At 40.0% G+C, this 23,901-nt stretch overlaps 1 protein-coding gene across 1 annotated transcript in view; it reads left to right on the forward strand.

The window, feature by feature from the left end:
• Positions 1–23,901, forward strand: part of LOC309559243 (nostrin-like) — a 118,289-nt gene that overhangs the window by 81,079 nt on the left and 13,309 nt on the right. The window contains exon 13 of the mRNA XM_082262462.1: positions 19,133–19,221. Within this exon, the coding sequence (XP_082118588.1) occupies positions 19,133–19,221 (89 nt within the window). The remainder of the gene's footprint in view (positions 1–19,132; positions 19,222–23,901) is intronic.

A 23,901-nucleotide genomic window follows, 5' to 3' on the forward strand; every position in this document is an offset into this window, starting at 1 on the left:
TTTTTTCCTATTTATTTTTTATTTTTAACACTGTTTTTAAAAAAACATATAAAAATCTTATCACATTTATTGCTGTGACAAGGAATGTAAACGTCCCTTGTGACAGTAATAGGCAGTGACAGGTATTCTTTATGGAGGGATCTGGGGTCTAAAACACCCCCTGACCCCTCCACTGCACTTCAAAGTATTCAAAACGCAGAAATCGTCATTTTTGAATACTGACACTTTATTTTTTTAAATTGGTGCCATTGGCAGCTGAGTAAACCAGTGACAAAGCTGCCGGGTTACATGATCGGAGACCCGATTGAAGCTGAATCCGGCTTCGTTTGGACTTCAACCAGCCAGTGGATGTGCCGACTGGTTGCTCGAGTCCAAGCCGCGGAAGGCAGCAGGAGGGGGGCTTCCCTTCTCACTCGCTGGGATAACGGCCGAGCGGCTGCTGAGCCGCATCTTTTGTTATCTCCTGAAAGCCGACCTCCGGCTCTAAAAAACTGTACAGCTGCAGGCTTCATTCCTGTACAACTACTTCTTCAAGCCGACGTACAGGAACATCAGTTTGCGGGAAGTGGTTAAAGAGGACCGGTCATGCTTATTTCTATTACAAGGGATGTTTACATTCCTTGTAATAGAAATAAAAGTGATCAAAAAAAAAAAAAAAAAACGAAAGGACCAGTATAAAAATAAAAAGTAACATAAATAATAAAAAAAAAAATGTAAAGTGACCCGTCCCTTGGAGCTCATGCGCAGAAGCGAACCTGCGAAGGCATACGCAAGTCGCGCCCACATATATAAACAGTGTTCAAACCACACATGTGAGGTATCGCCATGATCATTAGAGCGAGTGTAATAATTCTAGCCCTAGACCTCCTCTGTAACTCTAAACTGGTAACCTGTAGACATTTTTAAAGCGTTGCCTATGGAATACCAAATTTGTCACCATTCCATGAGCGTGCGCAATTTGGAAGCATGACATTTAAGGTATCAATTTAATCTGCGTAACATTATCTTTCACATTATAGAAAAAAAATTGGGCTAACTTTACTGTTTTTTTATTTTTTTATTAAAAAAAAAAAACTGTATTTCTTTCCAAAAAAATTGCATTTGTAGGACCGCTGCACAAGTACGGTGTGACATAAAGTATTGCAGTGATCTCCATTTTTTTATCTAAGGTCTCTGCTAAAAAAAAATATATATATATATATAAAATGTTTGGCAGTTCTAAGTACTTTTCTAGCAAAAAATACTGATTTTACCTTGTAAACAACAAATGTCAGAAATAGACCTGGTCAAATAAAAAGTTATGGTAAATAAAAGCTGATCGTTGGAAGCACCCCTGTCAGTTGTAAATGGTTTATTTCATCCCTGTAACTGCTACATCTGTAGGAGAGCTTGTTTTTTTTGGAAAACAAAATACACTAGGCGAAAATTAAAGGAAAGAAAGCCTACAAAAAGAAAAAGTAAAGCAGCCATTACATTCAAGAATCGGTAGGCTGCAATATATTAAATATTTGCTTTTGGGTATATTACTGCTTTATTCTGGCCAGCTGTGTCAAGGTAATTTCTGTCTGGCCAGTCCCTACTTTAAATTACACTACACTATTCTATAAAATGCTAAATGTTAATCACTGCTAGCATACTTCAGTGGATATAGTGCCAGTATGGGGCAAATAGACATAGGCTGTAGGCAAGCTACAGGTTCAGGTCTGGTCACTAATCTGAACTACTGTACATATATATATATAACCCAGCAGGTGCTAAAAGGGTATGACTACATGTCAACACTAGAAAATTTGAATTGAACCCTCTGCACATTGCAATACACCCTTTCTGCAAATTTTTATAAAAACAGGGATTTTTGGTTCACATACTTTGCAATGTATGTTTAAGCTGGCCAACTGCGTCAAAGTAATCCCTCTCTGGCCAGACCTACACTACACTAAACTACGCTAGCTACACTACACTACTTTACTTTGCTCTAACTATACTATTCTACACTACACTACACTACACTACTATACTCTACACATCAGTACACTACATGACACAACACTACACTACAGTACTTTGCTTTAAACTACACAGCACTATACTATGCTACATATAATTGCATTGCACTACACTACACTACTCTACACTGCACTACTCTACACAACATTACTCTTTGAAACACATAACACTATTCTACTCTACACGACATGACACTATTCTACACTACACATACCACGCTGCACTACTCTACACCACCGTACACTAACTACACATCACTATGCTGTACTACATGACACAACATTACACTGCAGTACTTTGCTCTAACTATACTATTCTACACTACACTACTCTACTATACTCTACACATCAGTACACTACAGGACACAATACCACACTACAGTACTTTGCTTTAAACTACACAGCACTATACTATGCTACATATAATTGCATTGCATTGCACTACACTACTCTACACTGCACTACTCTACACAACATTACTCTTTGAAACACATAACACTATTCTACTCAACATGACATGACACTATTCTACACTACACATACCACGCTGCACTACTTTACACCACGGTACACTAACTGCACATCACTACGCTGTACTACATGACACAACACTACACTACTGTACTCTACACTACTTTGCACTACTCTACACATCACTACACCATTCTACACTAATCTACATGACACTACTTTGTACAACACTACTCTGCACGATACAACACTATTCTACACTATACAACACTAAACTACTCTACACTGCTCTACTTTACATAACTGCACTTCATTGCATAGCACTACTCTACACATCATTACTGTACACTACTCTACAGTACATTGCACTAAACTACACTAAACTGCACTGCTCTGCACAACACTATATTACTCCACACTATATTACACTACTGTACTCTACACTACAGTACACATTACTATTCTGCACTACTCTACTGTACTATACACTATGGTACTCTACATGACACTACTTCACACAACACTGCACCATAATACAACACTACACTCACAACACTACTGCATTTTTTGTTTTTTTGTTTTTTTTTTGTTTTTTTTGTTTTTTTTGTTTTTTTTTGTTTTTTTGTTTTTTTTATAATATTTTTAAAGGGTAAAGGGTAAAAGGGTTAAATATACATATTTACAAAAAGATACATGGAGAAATATCTTTCCTCCGTCAGTCTCCCAAAGTAGGTGGAGTGGAATTCCTGGGAGCAGGATGGCACGATGGGGGTGTGGTCACACTCTCCTTCACCGTCTCAGCAGACGCTCTCTGGTTCTGTTGGAAAAACACAGGTCAGTTAGATATAGAGTAGATATAGAGCACCATTTGTACAATGCCATTTTCATCATTCTCATAGAAAACCCGAAGAGCTGCAAATTCTTCAACACTTAGGAAGGGTAGCTCCTCGTCGCGGATTCTCCGATGATTGGGCGGAGGAATAAAGGTCCGGCAAAGGGGACAAGTAGAACTCTGCTCCATCCACTGGCCGATGCATCCAGTGTGGAACTGGTGGGCGCACGGCAGCATTGTAGTCTCCTCTCTCATGTCCTCCAGGCAGATGTTGCAAATGGGCTGTTCACTTACTGCTGGCCTCTGCAGTGCCGGGTCTCTCGGAGAGCGACTTCTGTGAGAGGATCTGGTGTTCCGTTGTCTCTCTTGAAGTCGTGCTCTAGAACGAGTCCTGTGCGCTATAGGAGATTCTTGGCCTGTAATAACAATGACTGGGGTTTAATTAAAATGAACAATAAACAATTTAGTGCAGCGCTATAGTTCTAATACATCCCACTAACAGTGTGTAAATAGGCAGTACATATAAATATCAATTCAATCCATGTTAATATCCAGCTTTTCATGAATTATTCTCCACCCAAAACTGCAGACATTATAAACATCCCATATAAGTGTCACATTCAAAGCACATAATATCAAAATGACAGAGAGTTTCTCAAGTGGGGCTTCAATCCATGCAAATCCACCCAAAACTTTGCCACCTATTGTTAACTCTTTTTTACCAACAAGGGATAAAAATAATACTGGGTCCAGGCAAGTCTAGAAGCGCTCTTTTCCTCCTAAAGGTAGCAAACACTTATGGCTTTACCTCCCCAGGTGATAAAAAATAAGAGAGAACTCATAGTGCTTCCTGTAACTCCATCATTTATTAAAACTCATATTAAAAGCACTTTTGTAGTGAAGTATGGGCTTCAGTACAAAAGCTTTGTCGTGTTGCAACAAAATCACAGCAACATAACGTATAGGGTGATGCCACCGGTGGGATCTCTGAGGGATTCCATGCAATTGTAAGGTGAGCAGTGAGAGGCAGAGCGGTGTATTGTGATGGGAGCGGTGAGCGGCCATATACAAACTACATGAAAATACTTTTTTATTGAAGCCCAAACTGGTTTTATACAATGTAAGTGCTTCCAATATAAGTTTTGATCAATGATGGAGTTACAGGAAGCACTCTGAGTTCTCTCTGATTTGTATTATCTGGGGAGGCAAAGCCACAAGTGTTTGCTACCTTCAGGAGGAAAAGAACGCTTCTAGACTTGCCTGGACCTGGTATTACCATTAACCCTTGTTGGGAAAAAAAAAGTGTTGTAACCAGGTGAACTGGTGTTTCCTTTGGGAGTGGAGTTAACATTGTGGTGGAGAATTGTGGCGTATCTTCAGATTTGGGTGGATCTACCTGGATTGAAACCTTACTTGAAAAGCAATTGGTCATTTGAATATAAGGTGTTTTGAATGTGACAGGTATATGGGATGTTTATAATGTTTTGGATGGAGTAATTGAGAATCTTTTTAATTTTGGTTGGAGCAACTGAGAATCACAATTGAAACGATATGCACATGTATCTCTATGGGGTGGATTTACTAAAGGCAAATAGACTGCACACTTTGCAAGTGCAATTGCACTCATTTTCTCCAGAGCTTAGTGAATGTGGTAAAGCTTCACACTGTAAAAATTATCCAATCGGGTGCAAGGAAAAATAAACAATATATTTGCTTGCACAGGATTGGATGATGGAAATCAACAAAGCTTCCCCTCATTTACTAAGATCTGGGGTAAATGAGGGTAACTTCCCTTGTAAAGTGAAAAATCATTTTATCTGCAGTAAGTCCACTCCTTTGTGTTTCCATGGTGACACTTACAGTACATGGGATGTTTATAATGTTTTCAGTTTTGGGTGCAGTAACTGAGACTCACAATTGAAACATTGGGTATTCACACAGATTGGAGTGTGGACATTTATATTGATATATATATATATATGTATTGCCTATTTACACACTGTATAATACAACTGTTATTTTCTGGCTTACTATATACAGTATATTCATCTATTTTCTGTGCAGTGCTGGAGTAATAAGTAAGGTTAATGATTGGAGTTTTTTAACCTTTCCTATCCCATAACACATTCAGATTTTTAAACTTTAAATGTCTAGGGCAAGTGTCTGATTTGGAAGAAATATTGAAGCGTCATAGCTGACTATCTCAGAGGTCATCCTGAAAACTGGAGATAATTTAGGAGTGAATATTCAGATTCATTTATCTGTCCAATCACAGCACCACCTTGGCCTCTATAATACATCTAGAGACATTTATTGTGTGTTAATTTAAATATTTATAGAAATATATAAATGTATATTACTAAATTGAGTTTTAATCAAATGTACAGTATGCTGCCTGAGTACAGAGTGCTGGTTGATTGACAACTGCTCTGACCAATCAGCTGAGACTGGGATTTTCTGTTATTCAAACTGTCACTTTTCTAAGACAGCCCAGCCAGGCCCAGAAAATGGAGAAATGAGGGATTTTATGGCAGGATCAGCAAGGTATTTAGGGGGATATACGGCATACACATTATATATATTACCCACATTTCATTATTCTATCATATTTTACCCACATTTTCCCTATAACAGCAATTATTGCTGTCTGTTAGGGACAGGGAAGGGGATTGGGGGGGGGGGGGGGTATTTAAGCATCTAAGCCCTAAATAACCTAAGTAAAACAGTCTGACCTGGGGGCAAAATACAAATAATATTGTTTAAGGGTTGAAAATAACAGTTTGGTTATTATTAACTTACCTGCTGGCCTGTCCTCCTGGGAGTTGCGCCGTGAACGCCTTGTTGCAGCCCGTCGTGGCATCCTGATGGTATTAAAGACACCTGGGTGTATAAAGATAGATATATAGATCAGATATATCGATGTATATATGTGAATAATATTCACAAAAGTCAAAAGTAAGCAAAAAATGTCAGAAATCGCAGGAAATGGCTGGAAAGAAGCTGTACAGCGTCCTCTCAGTCTGTCTCCTCCTCACAACTGCTGCCACCACAGCTGCACAAACCAGTTCAAACCAGTTCTGAGCCAAGCACAGTGCAGTGAGCCATTGATATCCCAATACTATCATAGTTTGACTGACAATTACTCAGTTTTTTTAGATAAAAAGAGCCTTTTATGGTATTTAACAACCACTGGGGTTTGTATTTTTACTATATAAAGGAAAAAAAATAAAAATGTGTAAAAAATATATGCATTTTTCAATGTTGTGTGATTGTATGGGGGGGGGGGGGTTAAATGCTGCTGACCACTGATGGTGGGGGGTTTTAAAATGCAATTTGCCACCAATTATCTAATTGTGATAATAATTGTGGGATTTTTTGGAAGTTTAAGGCCCCTTTCAAACTTGTGTGACTTGTCCTGTAACTTGGGACTGCAAAGTCCTATGACAAGTCGTTCTCTATGATTTCCAATGAGTACTGTCCATATCTGTGCGACTTCAAAGTAGTCCCTGCAATACTTTGGTCTGACTTTGATGCGTTTTGAGGTCCATAGATATAGGCATTGCTTCAAGTTCAGGCAAAATCGCGCAAATTTTAGGTCGCAGACGTGGGAAAGGGGCCTTAAAGTGTTTTGGGTTTATTTATGTATTATATTTACATATATCTGAAGTCAGACATCCCAGCCAGGGAACGGTATGAGGAACAAGAACAGAGGGGAAAAATAAAAACAAAACTGAAAATCTTGTATCAGAAGCTCAGTTTACAAAAATTGGCTTTAATATCATTTTAATGTCCATATAAAACTCCATGTCCATCTAAGAATATCCTATACATGGGGTGGCAGAATTTCTCTGCACAATGAACATGTTTCTAGGGGTTGCTTATGATAATTGAATCCCCTTTTTTCTCATTAATCCCCCTGATCCAGGGCTCCTCTCCCTGCTTTTACCAACAGTCTCCATTCAGGGCTACATGAGCACGCCCTATGTAAGGTCAGGTGCTGTGACCAAGGAGGATTGTGTAGTAGTCTGTGAAGCTGCTCCAGCATTTCACCAATGATTAAGGGATTGTGCCCAGGTAGCAGATGCCAGTGACACTCCTGATAGCTGGCATGCAGTGTTCGGCTACCAAGACACTGCTGCTGTTGTAGTCTCTTCTATGACTAGAAAATCTGGGGTGACTAGGGGAACAGTAGAGACATTGGATCCCCCTGGTTGGGGCTGAGAGTTGAATTATTGGCACCAGTGATGACTAGATTGGTTTGCTCAGATTAAACCAATCCTTAACCAATGGCAAGACAAAATTGTGTATTGTAATGAACTGGTAAAGGGGCCCTTTGAAGCCGACACTTGCTCACCTCCAGTGAGGGACTTGTACTGAGACTGGAGCACAATATACAGAAGTAATGTATGCTGGTTGAGGTTGCAAAATACTTTTTTACCAGTGCACTGCAATACCTACACATTCCCATTCTACAGAGAGAGACTTCTGTTTGATTTTTTGGAAATTGCCAAGCATAATGACCTTTTTTTTTAGAAATTCCCAACAAAAGTATTACTTTTAATTTTTTTTTTTTTTTTTAAATAGCAAATACAAATTAAAATAGTCACTAAATACATTTTTCATTATTAAATATATCAGAAAAATAGCCCTTAGGTCAGGACTACCTACAGTGCTTGCTATTATACTAAAAGTGGATAATTATATCACCAATAAAACCAATAAAGTTGTGCAATTAGGCAAGTGGTGCAATGGAGGAATTAACAATTATGACAAAAAAATATAAATATACATTTTTGTGCAATAGAGCAATTACTATATTATGTGCAATGGGTGGATATTTATATCAAAACTATAAATAAATAATATAAAATGGTGTTGCAATGAGCAGTATAGATTCAAAATGATAAAGTGCACTAGAGCAATAAATAATCCGTCTACCACTGAGCACCTTTGATATAATTGGATGAACTTTTTTTGCACTAAAGGAAATCATTTGGACTTTAATATTTATTATTCACATGACGAGCTTGAACAAATATTTGCACTATATAGTCCCGTTTTATAAAAGCACAATCTATTTATTTAGAATTCATGTCATCTGTTGATGTCTATATAGTTATTTATTGCTCTAGTGCACTATATCATTTTGAATCTATACTGCTCATTGCAACACCATTTTATATTATTTATTTATAGTTTTGATATAAATACCCACCCATTGCACATAATATAGTAATTGCTTTATTGCACAACAATTTATATTTATATATTTTTTTTTATTATTAATTCGTCCATCATTGCACCACTTGCCTAATTGCACAACTTTATTGGTTTTATTGGTGATATAATTATCCACTTTTAGTATAATAGCAAGCGCTGTAGGTAGTCCTGACCCAAGGGCTATTTTTCTGATATATTACTCTATTTATACTGCTGCTTCTATTTTCATAGTTTTTTTAGGAACCCATTATTGTACAACACTAGGCGCGGGGGATACACTTAGGTGTTATCTTTTCTTCATTATTAAATATACTCTTAAAATGCAAGCAGTGTAAGTACCTATTTTGGCCTCATATTAGCCTCTTGCAGGCTCTGTACAGCAGAACTGAGTGTGAGAGGAAGAAGCAGCACTTGCAGTCAATCAGTTCAGGGGCTGGCATGGAACGTACTGATAGGAGGAGAAAGCAGAGTGACAGAGAGGTGAGCTCATCACTGTGCTGCCTGGAAAGTAGTTGAATGCTGCTGGCTGTCATTTAGATTAGAAGACTGAGGACGGAAGTGAAATGCTGCATGGGGACAGGTCCAACTAAGTCAGCGATGGAACACCAAAGAGAAAAAGAAGAGATGTTGCCTAAAAATAAATGCAATTCAGAAGTAGTTTTAGTGTAATGGAGTGTTATGTTCTTCTTGGCATTAGAGGGTTGGTGTTTACTAGAAAGCTCATCCATTTTGCTTTTACTTACAGAACACTGGTCATTATAGAATTATGGGGCTGTGTTTGGGGCCTTGATCTGAACATGCTCAGTGCCTGGCTGTGTCTGTCTTCAATACTTCTGAAATAAAGACACATCCACGATTCCCTGGGACTCAATGATTTGTTTGTACAGAGCAGTGAAAGGAAAGTAATCATTCAGAAAGTTCACTGGCTCTGGTTAGGCAGCTGGCATAGAACAGGGCGACCCTCCAGTGGGTACCCAGAAGGTCACCTAAAACAAAGAACCACAGAAGGAGCGCCAGACCAAATGGTTCTAAATGGGTTTAACAGTTCACACCTAAAACAGCCAACTTATGTTGTGGACAAAAACACTCCTCCTTCATCAGAGGATCTAGTCAGAAGTTGAATGGACTCAGTACAAGGGATTTATCCTCTGTTCATCTGTATGGGTAAATAATAACTGAATCTATCAGTCACCAATAGTGCCACCAATATAGATAGTCACATCCTTTACTATTTGGTCTGGCACTCCATCCTTGGTTCTGTGTTGCAATTGAATTGACCATGGACAGGCTTGCAGCAAACAGGTGTCTCAGAAAAGAGGCAGCAATCCTTTTATCTATACTCGTTCTATGTCCATTGAACAGTGTGTTGAAACTAAAGAATGATTATGACAGCAAAGGAACTAGCTTTTTTTCAGAAGGAGACAACAGCAATGGCAGCCTACATACACTATATTACCAAAAGTACTGGGACTCCTGCCTTTACACACATGAACTCTACTGGGCCTCCCAGTCTTAGTCCGTAGGGTTCAATATTGAGTTGGCCCACCCTTTGCAGCTATAACAGCTTCAACTCTTCTGGGAAGGCTGTTCACAAGGTTTAGGAGTGTGTCTATGGAAATGTCTGACCATTCTTCCAGAAGTGCATTTGTGAGGTCAGACACTGATGTGGAGAAGAAGGCATGGCTCACGGTGTCAGCTCTGTTTATCCCAAAGGTCTTCTTTTGGGTTGATGTCAGGACTCTGTGCAGGCTAATCAAGTTCCTCCACCCCAAACTCGCTCATTCACGTCTTTATGGAACTTGCTTTGTGGTGGGCCAACTCAATATTGAACCCTACGGACTAAGACTGGAATGCCATTAAAGGTCATATGCATGTAAAAGTATGTGTCCCAATACTTTTGGTAATATAGTGTATTTTTCTCACAAGGTCCATCATTAGCGACATTTGAGGTTGATTTACTTAAGGCAAATAGACTGTGCACTTTGCAAATGTCCTTGCTCCAGAGCTTAGTAAATGAGGGGAAGCTCTGCTGATTTCCATCATCCAATCGTATGCAAGCAAAAATATATATATTTTTTTGTTTGTTCTTCGCTGCACGTGATTGGATATTGTTTGCAAAGTAAAGCTTTACCTCATTGCCTAAGCTCTGGAGTAACTACAATTGCATAGTGCACAGTCTATTTGCCTTTAGCATATCTCCCTCATAATGTTTGCCATTGGTGGACTCCTTTTGAAAAAAAAAAAAACAGAACAAGTTAACTGACTATGTCTTGCTTCATAAGTTGAGTCACACATCCATTCATATCTTTTTAGTAGACTTTATGGTACCCTGAACTCTCTCATGGCTCATGATGTGCAATGAGTTTGGACAGTGAACTCCCTCTGTACCCCCAGCCCAAATGGTGTCTATAGGAAATGAGAGAATCTTTCTGGGACCCTCGTTATCTGTTAGACAGGTAGTGAAGGATGTGCCTCCTGCTTCTCAACTGACGTAGAGATGAATGCTTTTATATTTTAGGAAGCAATAAAAGTATTATATATACACAAAAAAAAAAAATATATATATATACATAGGATTGTCTAGGAAATGGGAGCACCCTTCAAGCATTGTGTTCTGCTATATTCTGTTTCTTGTTTTTGCTATTGAGAGATCCAGTCCCACACCCCTACCATTTGGTTCCATACCACGGACCAAGAATTATGGGTACCCCCAGTTCTTAACCTCAGGGGGTTTAGGGGTTGATTTACTAAAACTGGAGATTGCAAAACCTGGTGCAGCTGTGCATGGTAGCCAGTCAGCTTCTAACTTCAATTAAGCTTTGACAAAAAAAATAAAAAATACTGATTGGTTTCTATGCACAGTTGCACCAGATATTGCACTCTCCAGTTTTAGTGAATCGACACCTAAGGCTGCATACACACTATACAATTGTCTTTAGATTTTTTCCTTTAGATTTTTTCCTTTAGATTTACCAAAACCATATAATATGAGGTCAAACCCAAACACTATCAATTTGTATGCAATCAGGCAGGCCCCTGCACTACACAGTTGAAGGAAAATCTTACAACAAAAATTGTATAGTGTGTATCCAGCCTTAGCGTCTACCTTTAAAGACAGGCCTGTGGTTTGGTATGTGTTCTTTTGGATGCAGAAAAGTTACCTCTGGCAAGTTTTGGCATAGAGGTTTCAGCATGAATAACAAACTAAAAAACGATTATTTCTGCACTGACTGCTAGCGCTGAGGTGACTGATCTGAGGTGTGCGGAGTAATTCTTAGCAGGAGGCTGATCAGAACTCCTACACCCCTTTCACACATACGGACAGTTCATCCATTTTTCATCCATCTGTTGACGGATGAAAAATGGACATCAATGCATTCCTATAGAAAAAAGGATGTAAATGGATGATAATCTATTTACTTCAGTTTTTATCCGCTTCCATCAACATCCGTTTTTTTGCCCTATTTTTCATCCATTAAAAAAACAAATTGGACAAAAATCGGATGATAACGGATACAAAACGAATGAAAACGGTTAAAAAATGGATGTGAAACTGAAGTTGACTAAGAAAAAATTGATGACAAAAAAGTGACTGAACTGATGAAATGAACGGTCCGTATGTGTGAAAGGGGCCTAATATTTGTCAAAGGGTGAGCTGACCCCTGCACTCTATATGGTATATCATATGTTATATAGTTTTGATAGCCGTACTCCTGATTGCCAAGTCACCCCCCAGTGTTCTTCTATAAGGTAGGCTTAGGTGGAAAGTAGATGTAGGAAGAGTTTTTACAAATGATATTTTCATCCTGAGGTTTATGTGAGTTTGTAAGACTCTTGTTTATGGCACAGTAATTACAGACTATTTTGTGGGTACAAGGACTGGGGCACACATGTGTGGTGTATACTGTGGGTGGGCTCAGACTTTAACCACACCCCTTTAAACTATGACCAATATTCACAGGAATGTACTGATAACCATGCTTTGTTGCGAACTTCAAATATTTTTCCCATATCATGTGCATCTATTCCAGGGACGTGCAGTCAGGGGAGGCAGAGACTCCTCTGCTATTAACATAAATTAAAAAAAAAAGAATCAAGCTTTGGGGGCCGTAGCTCGGGGACCTGGGGTCACCTAGCACCTATGGTTCTAGAGATACGGGGCTCCTTGCGCAGCCTGTCAAAATCTGTTTGCAGCAGATTGAGAGGATGAGCTCACAGTGCCTCTGATTTCTTGCCAAAGGCACCAGCAACGAACAGCTTGGTTGGAGCCCTGGACCAATGGTAAAACACCATTGGTCAAAGCTGTCCAATAAAAATGCTGCAGTGGAGGCTCTCCTCTCACTGCAGTGTCATAGAAGGGACATGTGTCTAAAAGACAAATACTCCCTTCCAGCCCAGCCCTCTTACCTACAAGGAAAAAACATGGATTTATGGTTCTAAGGTTTACCCATAATCCCATGTTTTTCTTATACAGTTAAGAGGGAGAATCTACTAATGCTGAAAAGGTACTTTTTTAATCAAGCAAAATCATATATTATTATTATTATCACATAAAATTTTGTTTTTTATCTACTTACTGTGAAATTACTAGTTTGAAGTTAGAACTTCAAACTTCAGTAATTTGACCGTTAAGCCACCTGCTTGAGTACAGTTTTTAAAATATAGTAAATTACCTTAAAAACAATATATAGTAATTATTGGTATATTATTTATGGTAATTAACCACTTGCCATCCAGGCCAATTCTGACACTTCTCTCCTACATGTAAAAATCATCATTTTTTTGCTGGAAAATTACTCAGAATCCCCAAACTATATATATATATATATATATATATATATATATATATATATATATATATATATATATATATATATATATATATTTATTTATTATTATTATTATTATTATTATTATTATTTTTTTTTTAACAGACACCCTAGGGAATTAACTGGTGGTCATTGCTACTTTTTATTTTTCAAACACATTTTTTAGAAAAAAAAAAAAAAAACTGCTTCATGAATAAAAAAAAAATAAAAAACACAAAGGTTAGCTCACATTTTTTGTATAATGTGAAAGATGATGTTTCGCTGAGTAATTAGATACCTAACATGTCACGTGTTAAAATTGTGCACACTTGTGGAATGGCGCCAAACTTCAGTACTTTAAAATCTCCATAGCCAATGCTTTAAAAATTTTTACAGGTTACATGTTTAGAGTTACAGAGGAGGTCTAGTGCTGGAATTATTGCTCTCGCTCTAACATTTGTGGCGACACCTCACATGTTTGGTTTGAACGTCGTTTACATATGCTAAAACAAGTCCTTATGCTGGTAAATGAGTAAACTATAAAAACTAGTGAAGGTGCCATATATATATATATATATATATATATATAAAATCAGAGAATGGTTCAGGTTCTTTTCTTTTATTATATAGAATATTTATGGCACTTTCATTTTTTCTCACAGTTTACTAATTTAACCAACATAAAGACTTGTTTTAACCACTTGCCTTCTGTGCACTTAAACACCCTTCCCATCCAGGCCAATTTTCAGCTTTCAGCGCTCTCACACTTTGAATGACAATTGCGCGGTCATGCTACACTGTACCCATATGAAATTTTTATCATTTTTTTCACACAAACAGAGCTTTTTTTTGGTGGTATTTAATCATCTCTGGGTTTTTTATTTTTTACAAAAAAAACGAAAAAAGACAGAAAATTTTGAAAAAAAAAAAAAGTTTTTCTTATTTTCTGCGAGTAAATTTTGAAAATAAATTTTTCTCCCTCACTGATGTGCGCTGATGAGGCGGCACTGATGGGCACTGATAGGCTGCACTTATGGGCACTGATAGGCTGCACTTATGGGCACTGATGAGGTGGCACTTATGGGCACTGATGAGGAGGTACTAATATGCCGCACTGATAGGCGGCATTGATAGGCGGCACTGATAGGCGACACTGATAGGCGGCACTGATAGGCGGCACTGCTGGGCACTGAGAGGTGGCACTGCTGGGTACTGAGAGGTGGCACTGCTGGGCACTGAGAGGTGGCACTGACGGGCGGCACTGATGGGCACTGATAGGCGGCACTGATGGACACTAACGGGTGGAACTGATGGACACTGACGGGTGGCACTGATGAGCACTGATGGGCGGCACTGATGAGCACTGATGGGCAGCACCATCAGTGCCCACACTCAGTGCCCATAGTGCTGCCAGTCAGTGCTCATCAGTGCCTAGATGAGCAGGCACTGATGGGCACTGACTGGCAGCACTATGGGCACTGATTGTGGGCATTGATGGGGGCACTGATGGCGGGCACTGTGGGCACTGATGGGGGGGCAATGTGTGTGTTTTTTTTACCTTCAGTAATCAGGGCACTGGTGATCAGTGCCCTGATTACATGTCTCTGTGTCCCCAGCAGCTGTCGGCTCCCCCTCCTTCCTCACACTGCAGTGTCTGTGTGAGGAAGGAGCGCCGGCGATGAGAGATGATCTCATATGTTTACATATGAGATCATCTCTCATTGGACGGCTTGATCACGTGGTGAATGGCCGCTGTGATTGGCCATTCACCACGATCTGTGATCGGCCGTGTCAAAGGGTTTAAAAACGGCCTCCCGAAAAATTTGAGTCCGCGCTGCAGCCGTATATAGGCTGTAGCGCGGATGGGAGGGGGTTAATGAAATCAGGACTGTTGGTAGCTATATAGAGCACAGTGTCATTTTTATTTTTTATCTCTGCACTCTGTAACATCCCTGTACGTTACCAGTGAAATCTCAGCATTTACAGGGCTGTTACAGAATTCAGAAATAAAAAAATAAAAATCTTCTATCCAAAAGATTCTTTTCACCAGATGCTTATTTGTCTGGGGCAATCTGATTGGCTGCCTGCGACCTGACACGGATTTTTAAGAGTAAGCCAATTGGCTAAAGATGAAGATTAAAATTTTCATCTCACAGCGCTCGGCTACACTGTGGGGGTTTATTCACTAAATAATGTGGGGGTTGTATCTGGCTCTGATACTATCCAGTGCCACACCAGCCACTGACCTCACTGCACGTCCCTGCTCTATTCATAATCTTCCAATCACTACCTCCCTGCTGTCCTCTGACCCTAAAGCTGTGCACTTCACTAATCCTACTGGAAACATTGCAAGGTATGGTAGTTCTAACACACTTCCTGTTCTGGGGTGACAACACTGCTCCTCCATAGATATAGTACAGTAAGTTAATGTTGTCACTCTAAGACAGAGGTGGCACTAGGGGTGTGCGTGGGTATGCTGAAGCACCCCAAAAAAATCTCCTTGCACCCCCATAGCCCCTCCACAAGTCCAAACATCAAAGCCTTTTAACTGTTTACTGAACACAGATAATTACATATACAGTATACATCCTTCAGTCATCCCTGTGGTGACATCACATTCCGAGAGAACACAAGTGAGAGGAAAGCTGAGTCATGGAGCCCATACCTTCTGGGGGGGGGTTTCCAGAATCGAGCATCGATCTTTAGGGGATGCCAATAGTCCCAATAAGTCCTACACCTTCCTACCCTGCTTTCCTCGTTCACATGTGTGGCAGCCTTTGCCATCCTTCTGAAAAGAGATCCACAGTGGATTGCTTTTCAGAGGTGTTTGATAGGTGGTGAGAAGGAAATGTATTACCTCCTCATCACCTGATTTATCCTTGTAAATGTCACACTACCACGCCACAATCATGCATCAGATGCAGTTGCAACATGTCACCATAGAAATACATGGGTCGCATTGGGTAGCGATAATGCCACAACATGCAGCAGGGCATCCACTTGGCATGGGACTCATAAGCTAACAGAAATCATTGTTAGCAGTCTTGCCTACTATAGTGATTTCCAGCTTCCAGGAATCAACCAGGTGTGACAAATACAGGCCGCTGTTTGCGATCACAGGCACAATCGCTGTGATTCTGCTCGTGATTCTAGAGACGCTCTTCAAAACTGACAAATCACACCACCCTTGTTCAGATGCCATACATTTTCAATGGCAGCTAAATGCAGGTGTGATTGTCGCACTTCAATTGCAGCAAACCGCATCACCTGAAAGTTGTCACTCAAAAAGGAGCGGTTTGCCGCAGTTGCAGAGCGACAGTCCCAGCAGAATCCCACCTGTGTTTAGATGCCATTGAAAAAGTATGGCACCTGAACAAGCATGGTGTGATTTGTCAGATTTGCAGAGCGTTTTAGGATCACAGGCAGAATCCCAGGAATGCTGCCCATGATTGCAAACACTCCGGTGTTAATGAGGCCATTTACTTACATTGCTCCGAGCTGGACCAATGAAACTATGCGAAAATATCAATATATGACGCCTTATTTGGCTAGCTCTGCTTATCAATACAGGTAACAAATGTTTAATCCGCTATATGTAAGATTTGTCTAAATATGTTTAATATTTACGTAGAACAGTGTGCATGAGGCACTATCCAAAGCAGTTTTTGGAGGGGTGACTGGCCTAGGGGAGAAAAAAGTAAACATTTGGACCTGCTATAAATACCAAACTATGGCAGTTCTGCTTTCTACCCCTTTTACTTGATGAACCTTTTTTATTGTGATTAGCTGCAATGTCAAACGAATAGGGGTCGATTTACTAAAGGAAAATACACTGTGCAGTTTGCAAAGTGCAATTGCTTCAGAGCTTAGTAAATGAGGGAGGGCTCTACTGACTTCCATCATCCAATCATGTGATTGACTATTTGCAAATTGAAGCTTTACCTCAATTGCTAAGCTCCGGAGCAAGTGCAGTTTGCAAGGTGCACAGTGTATTTGCCTTTAGTAAATCAACCCCATAATATAATTGCCACACACCACAAGGATGAGGAGAGGTTTAAAGAGACAGTTGATCAAAGCCTGCATAAGTACACCAAGAACCGAACTAGAAGAGTACTTGGTCTGTTGTCCATGCAGTCTGATTCTCAAGCTGGCCATACATTGGAAGAATTTTGTTGGAAAACCTTCATTTCAGGGACTTTTGTTTGATTTTTAAATTCTTAGTGGGGTCAAATCGGCTTTTTAGAAGGAGCAGAATGGAAAAACCTTTCTTAAACAAATTAATTTTTAACAGTGAATGTGGTTTTCATTCAAGAAGTTGCATTCATTCCATAATAAAATGGAAATTTGAAGTACTTTCAAACGTCAAGTCATCAAATGTACGGATCAAAATTTTTGTGCGAATGTTCAAAACTCTACTAATGTATAACCTAAAGTGGTTCTACAGGCTGAAGGTGTTTTACCTTCATGCATTCTCGGCATTAAGGTAAAAAGTCTTCAATGTGCAACTCCCCTCCCCCCTCCCCCAGCCCCCTCTTATACTAGTCTGAGCTCTATCTTGATCCAATGATGTGCACAAGAGCAGCGGCTCTCCTGGCTCTCTCCATCCTCATTGGCTCAAACACAGGAGCGGGGCCATTGGCTCCTGATGCTGTCAATCACAGCCAGTGAGGAGAGAGCAGGGGACGGTGTGGAGGACACACAGAGTCGGCTCAGAAGTGAGCATGCATGAGTGTGACCATGCAAAAGGAATGGACAGAGGGCGCACCAGCCTAGCGCATTATCTTTAAAACAATTTATTGAAGACATAAGTACACATTATACTCACAAGGCAATAGTGAAACATGGGCAAATAGGAGCAATATCCACTGGGCATCATCTGCTGCCGCTGATGCAGAGCTCTGATGAAGGGGGAACACCCCGAAACGCGTAAGCGTTTTTTTGGAGGTCCACATCCTTCCACGGCCTGCGGCAGCAGATGATGCCCAGTGGATATTGCTCATGTTTCACTATTGCCTTGTGAGTATAATGTGTACCTATGTCTACAATAAATTGTTTTGAAGATAATGCACTAGGCTGGTGCGCCCTCTGTCCATTCCTTTTGCAGAACCTGTTTGGGTTACCACGACCCGTTGAGAGTGGCAGCACAGCCGGAATAACTTCAATCAGACCCAAATCGCATTATTTTTGGGATACTAGCCGCAAGGCCACCCCTTAAGTGCAGGAGTCAATTGCTCTTTGTACATGACTGTGACCATAGCAGGCAGCTTGCTATAGAGGCACTCGGTTGGGGGGTGGGGGGAGCCAGGAGTGCCAGTGGGGGACCCAGGAAGAGGGAGGATCGGGGATGCTCTGTGCAAAACCATTGCACAGAGCAGGTTAGTATAACATGTTTGGTATTTTAATTAAAAAAAAAAACAGAAGAAGGAACTTTTACAAAAACTTGAAGTACACAAAGCCGTGTAGGGACAGCAGTGGGAAACCAGCTGAATTGCACCCTAATTGCACTGGCAGACAATGTGGAAGCCTGGAACAATTTATTGTACACAGGAATGTGTTACTGACAGTACAGAACACAATGTACAATACGCTATAGGCCACAGCCTATATTGGCTATGCAGAACTCCATCCCTGCACACTGGTAGTTTCACTGCTTTTTATTCAAATTGTTATACAACACAGCAGTGTAGCCATTAGAATGTCTGGTATAAAGACACCAATATTGATTACTTTTTTTTTTTTTCTTTTACTATGCGAAATATAAAAAAGAACCTCATAGAAATGTATGTTGTTCCAGGGCTGGAGAAAATGATGAGAGCCTATAAAGAAAACCCAGCATTTTCTGATATAAAGAATGAAGAAGAAACCGCCATTCTTCTAGAAGAGGTTTGTATTATTCAATATGTATGCAGACATATAAAAGGAAATGTCAGATTGTTTAGCAGAGATTTAAGTCCTATGCTATGCTATGTACACACATTTCCCTGCAGTGCTTCTTTACCAACCTACAAAAATGATATAACATTCATTTTACTGTTTCTTCTTGCTAAAAATTTGCAGTATTTACAAAAATCATCACTTTGCTTTGATTACTTATAGATACACTAGATACTGAGACATTTCATCTGTTATACTGTAAGGGTCCTTTCACACAGGCTTTCTGCCTGGCGGACTCAGTTTTGCTCAGCGGGGATCGATCCGCCGATTCCCCACGAGCAGGCGGATGACAGATTCATCTCCCCTCTGTGTGCAGAGACAGAGCTGTCAGAGCCCCTCTCTCCTCTATGGGAGATCAGATGAGAACAGACCGCCAGTCCGTTTTTATCTGACCCTTTCTGATCCGATCCTCCAGACGGATGGAAAACAGGATTTCCATCCATCCGAATTTCACAGACAGGATCGGATCAGAAAGCAGCGGGTGTCAGTGGACATGTCACCGCTGACATCCGCTGCTCCATAGGGCTGCATGGAGAATCCGATCAGATCCGCCTGAAAAACTTTTAGGTGGTCCTGATCGGAAAGCCCCGTGTGAAAGGGGCCCCCACTCCTCCTAAGTGTGCATTTTCATGTGCGCATTGACATGCATTGCCCATTCATCTCTAATGAGCTCTCAATATGCATCCAGAGGCTAAAAATGTGTCTGCCTTATTTTTTCCGGTTGCTACAAGAAAAGTCTTTATTGCATGCACTGCAGTGTGCTGAGGGACAGGGACATTTGTTTTGTCTCTGTATGCATTTTAGGGGACAATAAAAATGAATTGCAATACACATCATCTTGTGGTACCTCACATTAAAGCATGTTACCATGGGCGCCATTGTGTAAGTGTAGGCAAAGGGTTAAATAAGCGATAACAAAAAACATAATTGTCAACTGGGAAACATGCCAAAAATTGTAATGCAGACAAATTGTTTAAATGTTTGCCAGACACTTGATGTTGATTGGATAGTGAAGGAACAGCAGCTTACTAATCAAGTCATCTCTCATCCAATCAACAAGCTCTGAATATTTACACAGCACTATGCAATGCAATGAAGCCTGATTGGCTCACAGTGCTGTCCCTTGCAGGAACTACCAATTAGAAGACATTTAAGTATTTAATGGACATACAGTTATTATAAAAATACTACACACCCCTGTTAACCACTTAAGCCCCATCCCTATTTCGGACACTTTTTCTTTACAAGTTAAAACCAGTATTTTTTCCTAGAAAACTACTTAGAACCCCCAAACATTATATATATTTTTTTAGCAAAGACTCTGGAGAATAAAATGGCGGTCATTGCAATAGTTTTTGTCACGCTGTATTTGCGCAGCGGTCTTTAAAACGCCATTTTTTTGGAAAAATTTTGAAAAAATCACATTTCACTGCATTTAAAAAATACTAAACAGTAAAGTTAGCCCATTTTTTTGTATATTGTGAAAGATGATGTCACGCTGAGTAAATAGATACCCAACATTTTACGGTTTAAAATTGCGCCCCCCCCCCCGTAGGATGGCGACAAACCACGGTCAATAGAGATCTCAATAGGCTACGCTTTAAATTTTTTTTAATGGTTACCAGTTTAGAGTTAGAGTGTAGCTCTTTTTTTTTTTAATTATTGCTCACGCTCTGGCGATCGCGGCGATACCTTACATGTGTGGTTTGAACAGCAATTTCATTCACGGCTCGACTTCCATATACGTTTTTTTTGTGCGTGAGCTAACGGTGACGGCGGCGGCTACATTTTTTTTTCCTATTTATTTTATTTTATTTTTTAACTTTATTACAGGTTTTTAAAAAAAAAAAAAAATCTGATCACTTTTATTGCTGTCACAAGCAATGTAAACATCCCTTGTGACACCAACATGCAGTGACAGGTACTCTTTATGGAGGGATCGAGGGTCTAAAAGACCCTATACCCCTTCACTACACTTCCATGTATGCAAAAAGTCGAAATTGGCGTTTTTGCATACAGCCGTTTTTTAGATTTGCCGCCTTTTGCAGCACAGTAACCCGGAAGTGACGTCATGGACGCCGCCTCTGGGTTACGTCATTGGAGATCAGATCGATGCCGTTTCCGGCTTTGATCGGGACTCCATCCAGCCGGCGGACGTGTCGGCTGGGTGCTCGGGGCTCCCGGTGGGACGGGAGCCCGGAGCAAAGTCACGGAAGGCGGTGGGAGGGGACGTCCCGCTCACCCGGGTAATGATCGAGCGGCTTCTGAGCCGCATCGGTCGTTACCGACAGAAAGCCGACCATTGGCTCTAAACCACGGTACCACGATGGTGTCTCTCATCCCGGTATACTACCGTAAAGTTTGCCGACGTAGTCCTACGTCACTTTGTGGTAAGTGGTTAAAATGTCAGGTTTCTGTGATGTAAAAAAATGATACAAAGGTAAATCATTTTAGAACTTTTTCCACCTTTAATATGACCTATAATCTGTACAACTCAGTTGAACATCAAATTGAAGTCTTTTAGGTCGAGGGAAGTAAAAAAAATAACATTTTATTACAACACTCAGTCTTTTGGGTATGGGTCTATCAGCATGGTTCATCTTGATTTGGCAATATTTGCCCACTCTTCTTTGCAAAAACACTCCAAATCTGTCAGATTGCAGGACATCTCCTGTGCACAGCCCTCTTCAGATCACTTCACAGATTTTCAATCTGATTCAGGTCTGGACTCTGGCTGGGCCATTCCAAAACTTTATTCTTCTGGTGAAGCCATTCCTTTGTGTTTTTTTTTTTTTTTCAAAATGTTTATCATTCCTTTGTTGATTTGGATGTTTGATTTGGGTTGTTGTCATGCTGAAAGATGAAGTTCTTCTTCGTGTTCAACTTTCTAGTAGAAGCCTGAAGGTTTTGTGCCAATATTGACTGGTATTTGGAACTGTCCATAATTCCCTCTGCCTTGACTAAGGCCCCTGTTCCAGCTGAAGAAAAACAGCCCCAAAGCATGATGCTGCCACCACCATGCTTCACTGTGGGTATGGTATTCTTTTGATGATGTGCAGTGTTATTTTTGTGACAAATGGAAATTATGGCCAAAAAAAGTTTAACCTTGGATTCATCAGACCATAACACATTTTCCCACATGTGTTTTTGCAAAATTTGGCCGGGCTTGGATGTTTTTCTTTGTAAGAAAAGGCTTCCCTCTGGCCACTCTACCCCATAGCCCAGACATAGGAAGAATACGGGAGATTGTTGTCACATGTACCACACAGCCAGTACTTGCCAGATATTCCTGCATCTCCTTTACTGTTGCTGTAGGCCTCTTGTCAGCCTCCCTAAACAGATTTCTTCTTGTCTTTTCATCTATTTTGGAGGGACGCCCAGCTCTTGGTGATGTCACTGTTGTGCCATATTTTCTCCACTTGATGATAACTGTCTTCACTCTCTTCCATGGTACAGTGCATCCGGAAGGTATTCACAGCGCTTCACTTTTTCCACATTTTGTTATGTTACAGCCTTGTTCCAAAATGGATTAAATTCTTTATCTTCCGCAATATTCTACAAACAATACCTCATAATGACAATGTTAAAGAAGTTTGTTTGAAATCTTTGCAAATTTATTAAAAATAAAAATCTTTCCGGATGCACTGTATATCTAAGGACTTTTAAAATCTTGTGTACCCTTCTTTTGACTGATACCTTTTAACAATGAGATCTCTCTTATGGCTTTTGCTGTAGGATGTGACTAAGAAAATGTCAGGAAAGACCTACTAGAACAGCTGAAATCTATTTTGGGTTAATCAAAGGCACTTTAAATGATGGCAGATGTGTACTGACTCCTATTTAACATGAGTGTGAATGTGATTGCTTAGTTCTGAACACAGCTAAATCCCCAGTTATAAGAGGGCGTGCACACTTATGCAACCACATTATTTTAGTTTTTTATTTTCCCTCTCCCCCCCCCCCCCCCTACAAAAAAAAAAAAAGACTTCAGTTTGTTTTTCAATTGAGTTGTACAGTTTATTGGTCACATTAAAGGTTGAAAAAGTTCTGAAATGATTTATATGTGTCTCCTTTTTTAACATCACAGAAACCTGACATTTTAACAGGGGTGTGTAGACTTTTTATATCCATTGTATAAATGGATTAAGGGAGCAGGAAAGATTTAAAGTGTTACTAAACCCACAACAGTAAGATCAGTGTGTATATGCAGAAAAGCATGCTTGTTATACTCACTGTGGAACCTAAAGAATTAATCCTCTGCATTGTGTAAAAATGCTGTTCAATCCTGTATGCACAGATCATCCTCTTCTTCCATTGACTCCAGAACAAGTCCAGCTAAGACAGAGTTACTGGAGTCAGGCTGCAAATGCTCAGTTTGGTGTGTATTGCTTGAGATTTTTTATTTTTTTTTCCTTGGGAGAGTGCATGTGATCAGCACAGGGCCAATCAGCACTGTCCAGGCAGAGGGTCAGGGGTCCTGGATTCTGATAGGACAGCTCAGTGCAGTATGAAAACTCATCCTAAAAGCTTTAACCAGACTCCTATAGAAGTCACAAGACTGCTATATACTGCTGATGAGAAAAGGTATTTAGCAGTTTATATTTTCTAAAATAATTGAATTTCTATGTT

The sequence above is a fragment of the Pelophylax lessonae genome (genome assembly GCF_965119305.1).
Source record: "Pelophylax lessonae genome assembly, chromosome: 6".
NCBI lineage: Eukaryota > Metazoa > Chordata > Amphibia > Anura > Ranidae > Pelophylax > Pelophylax lessonae.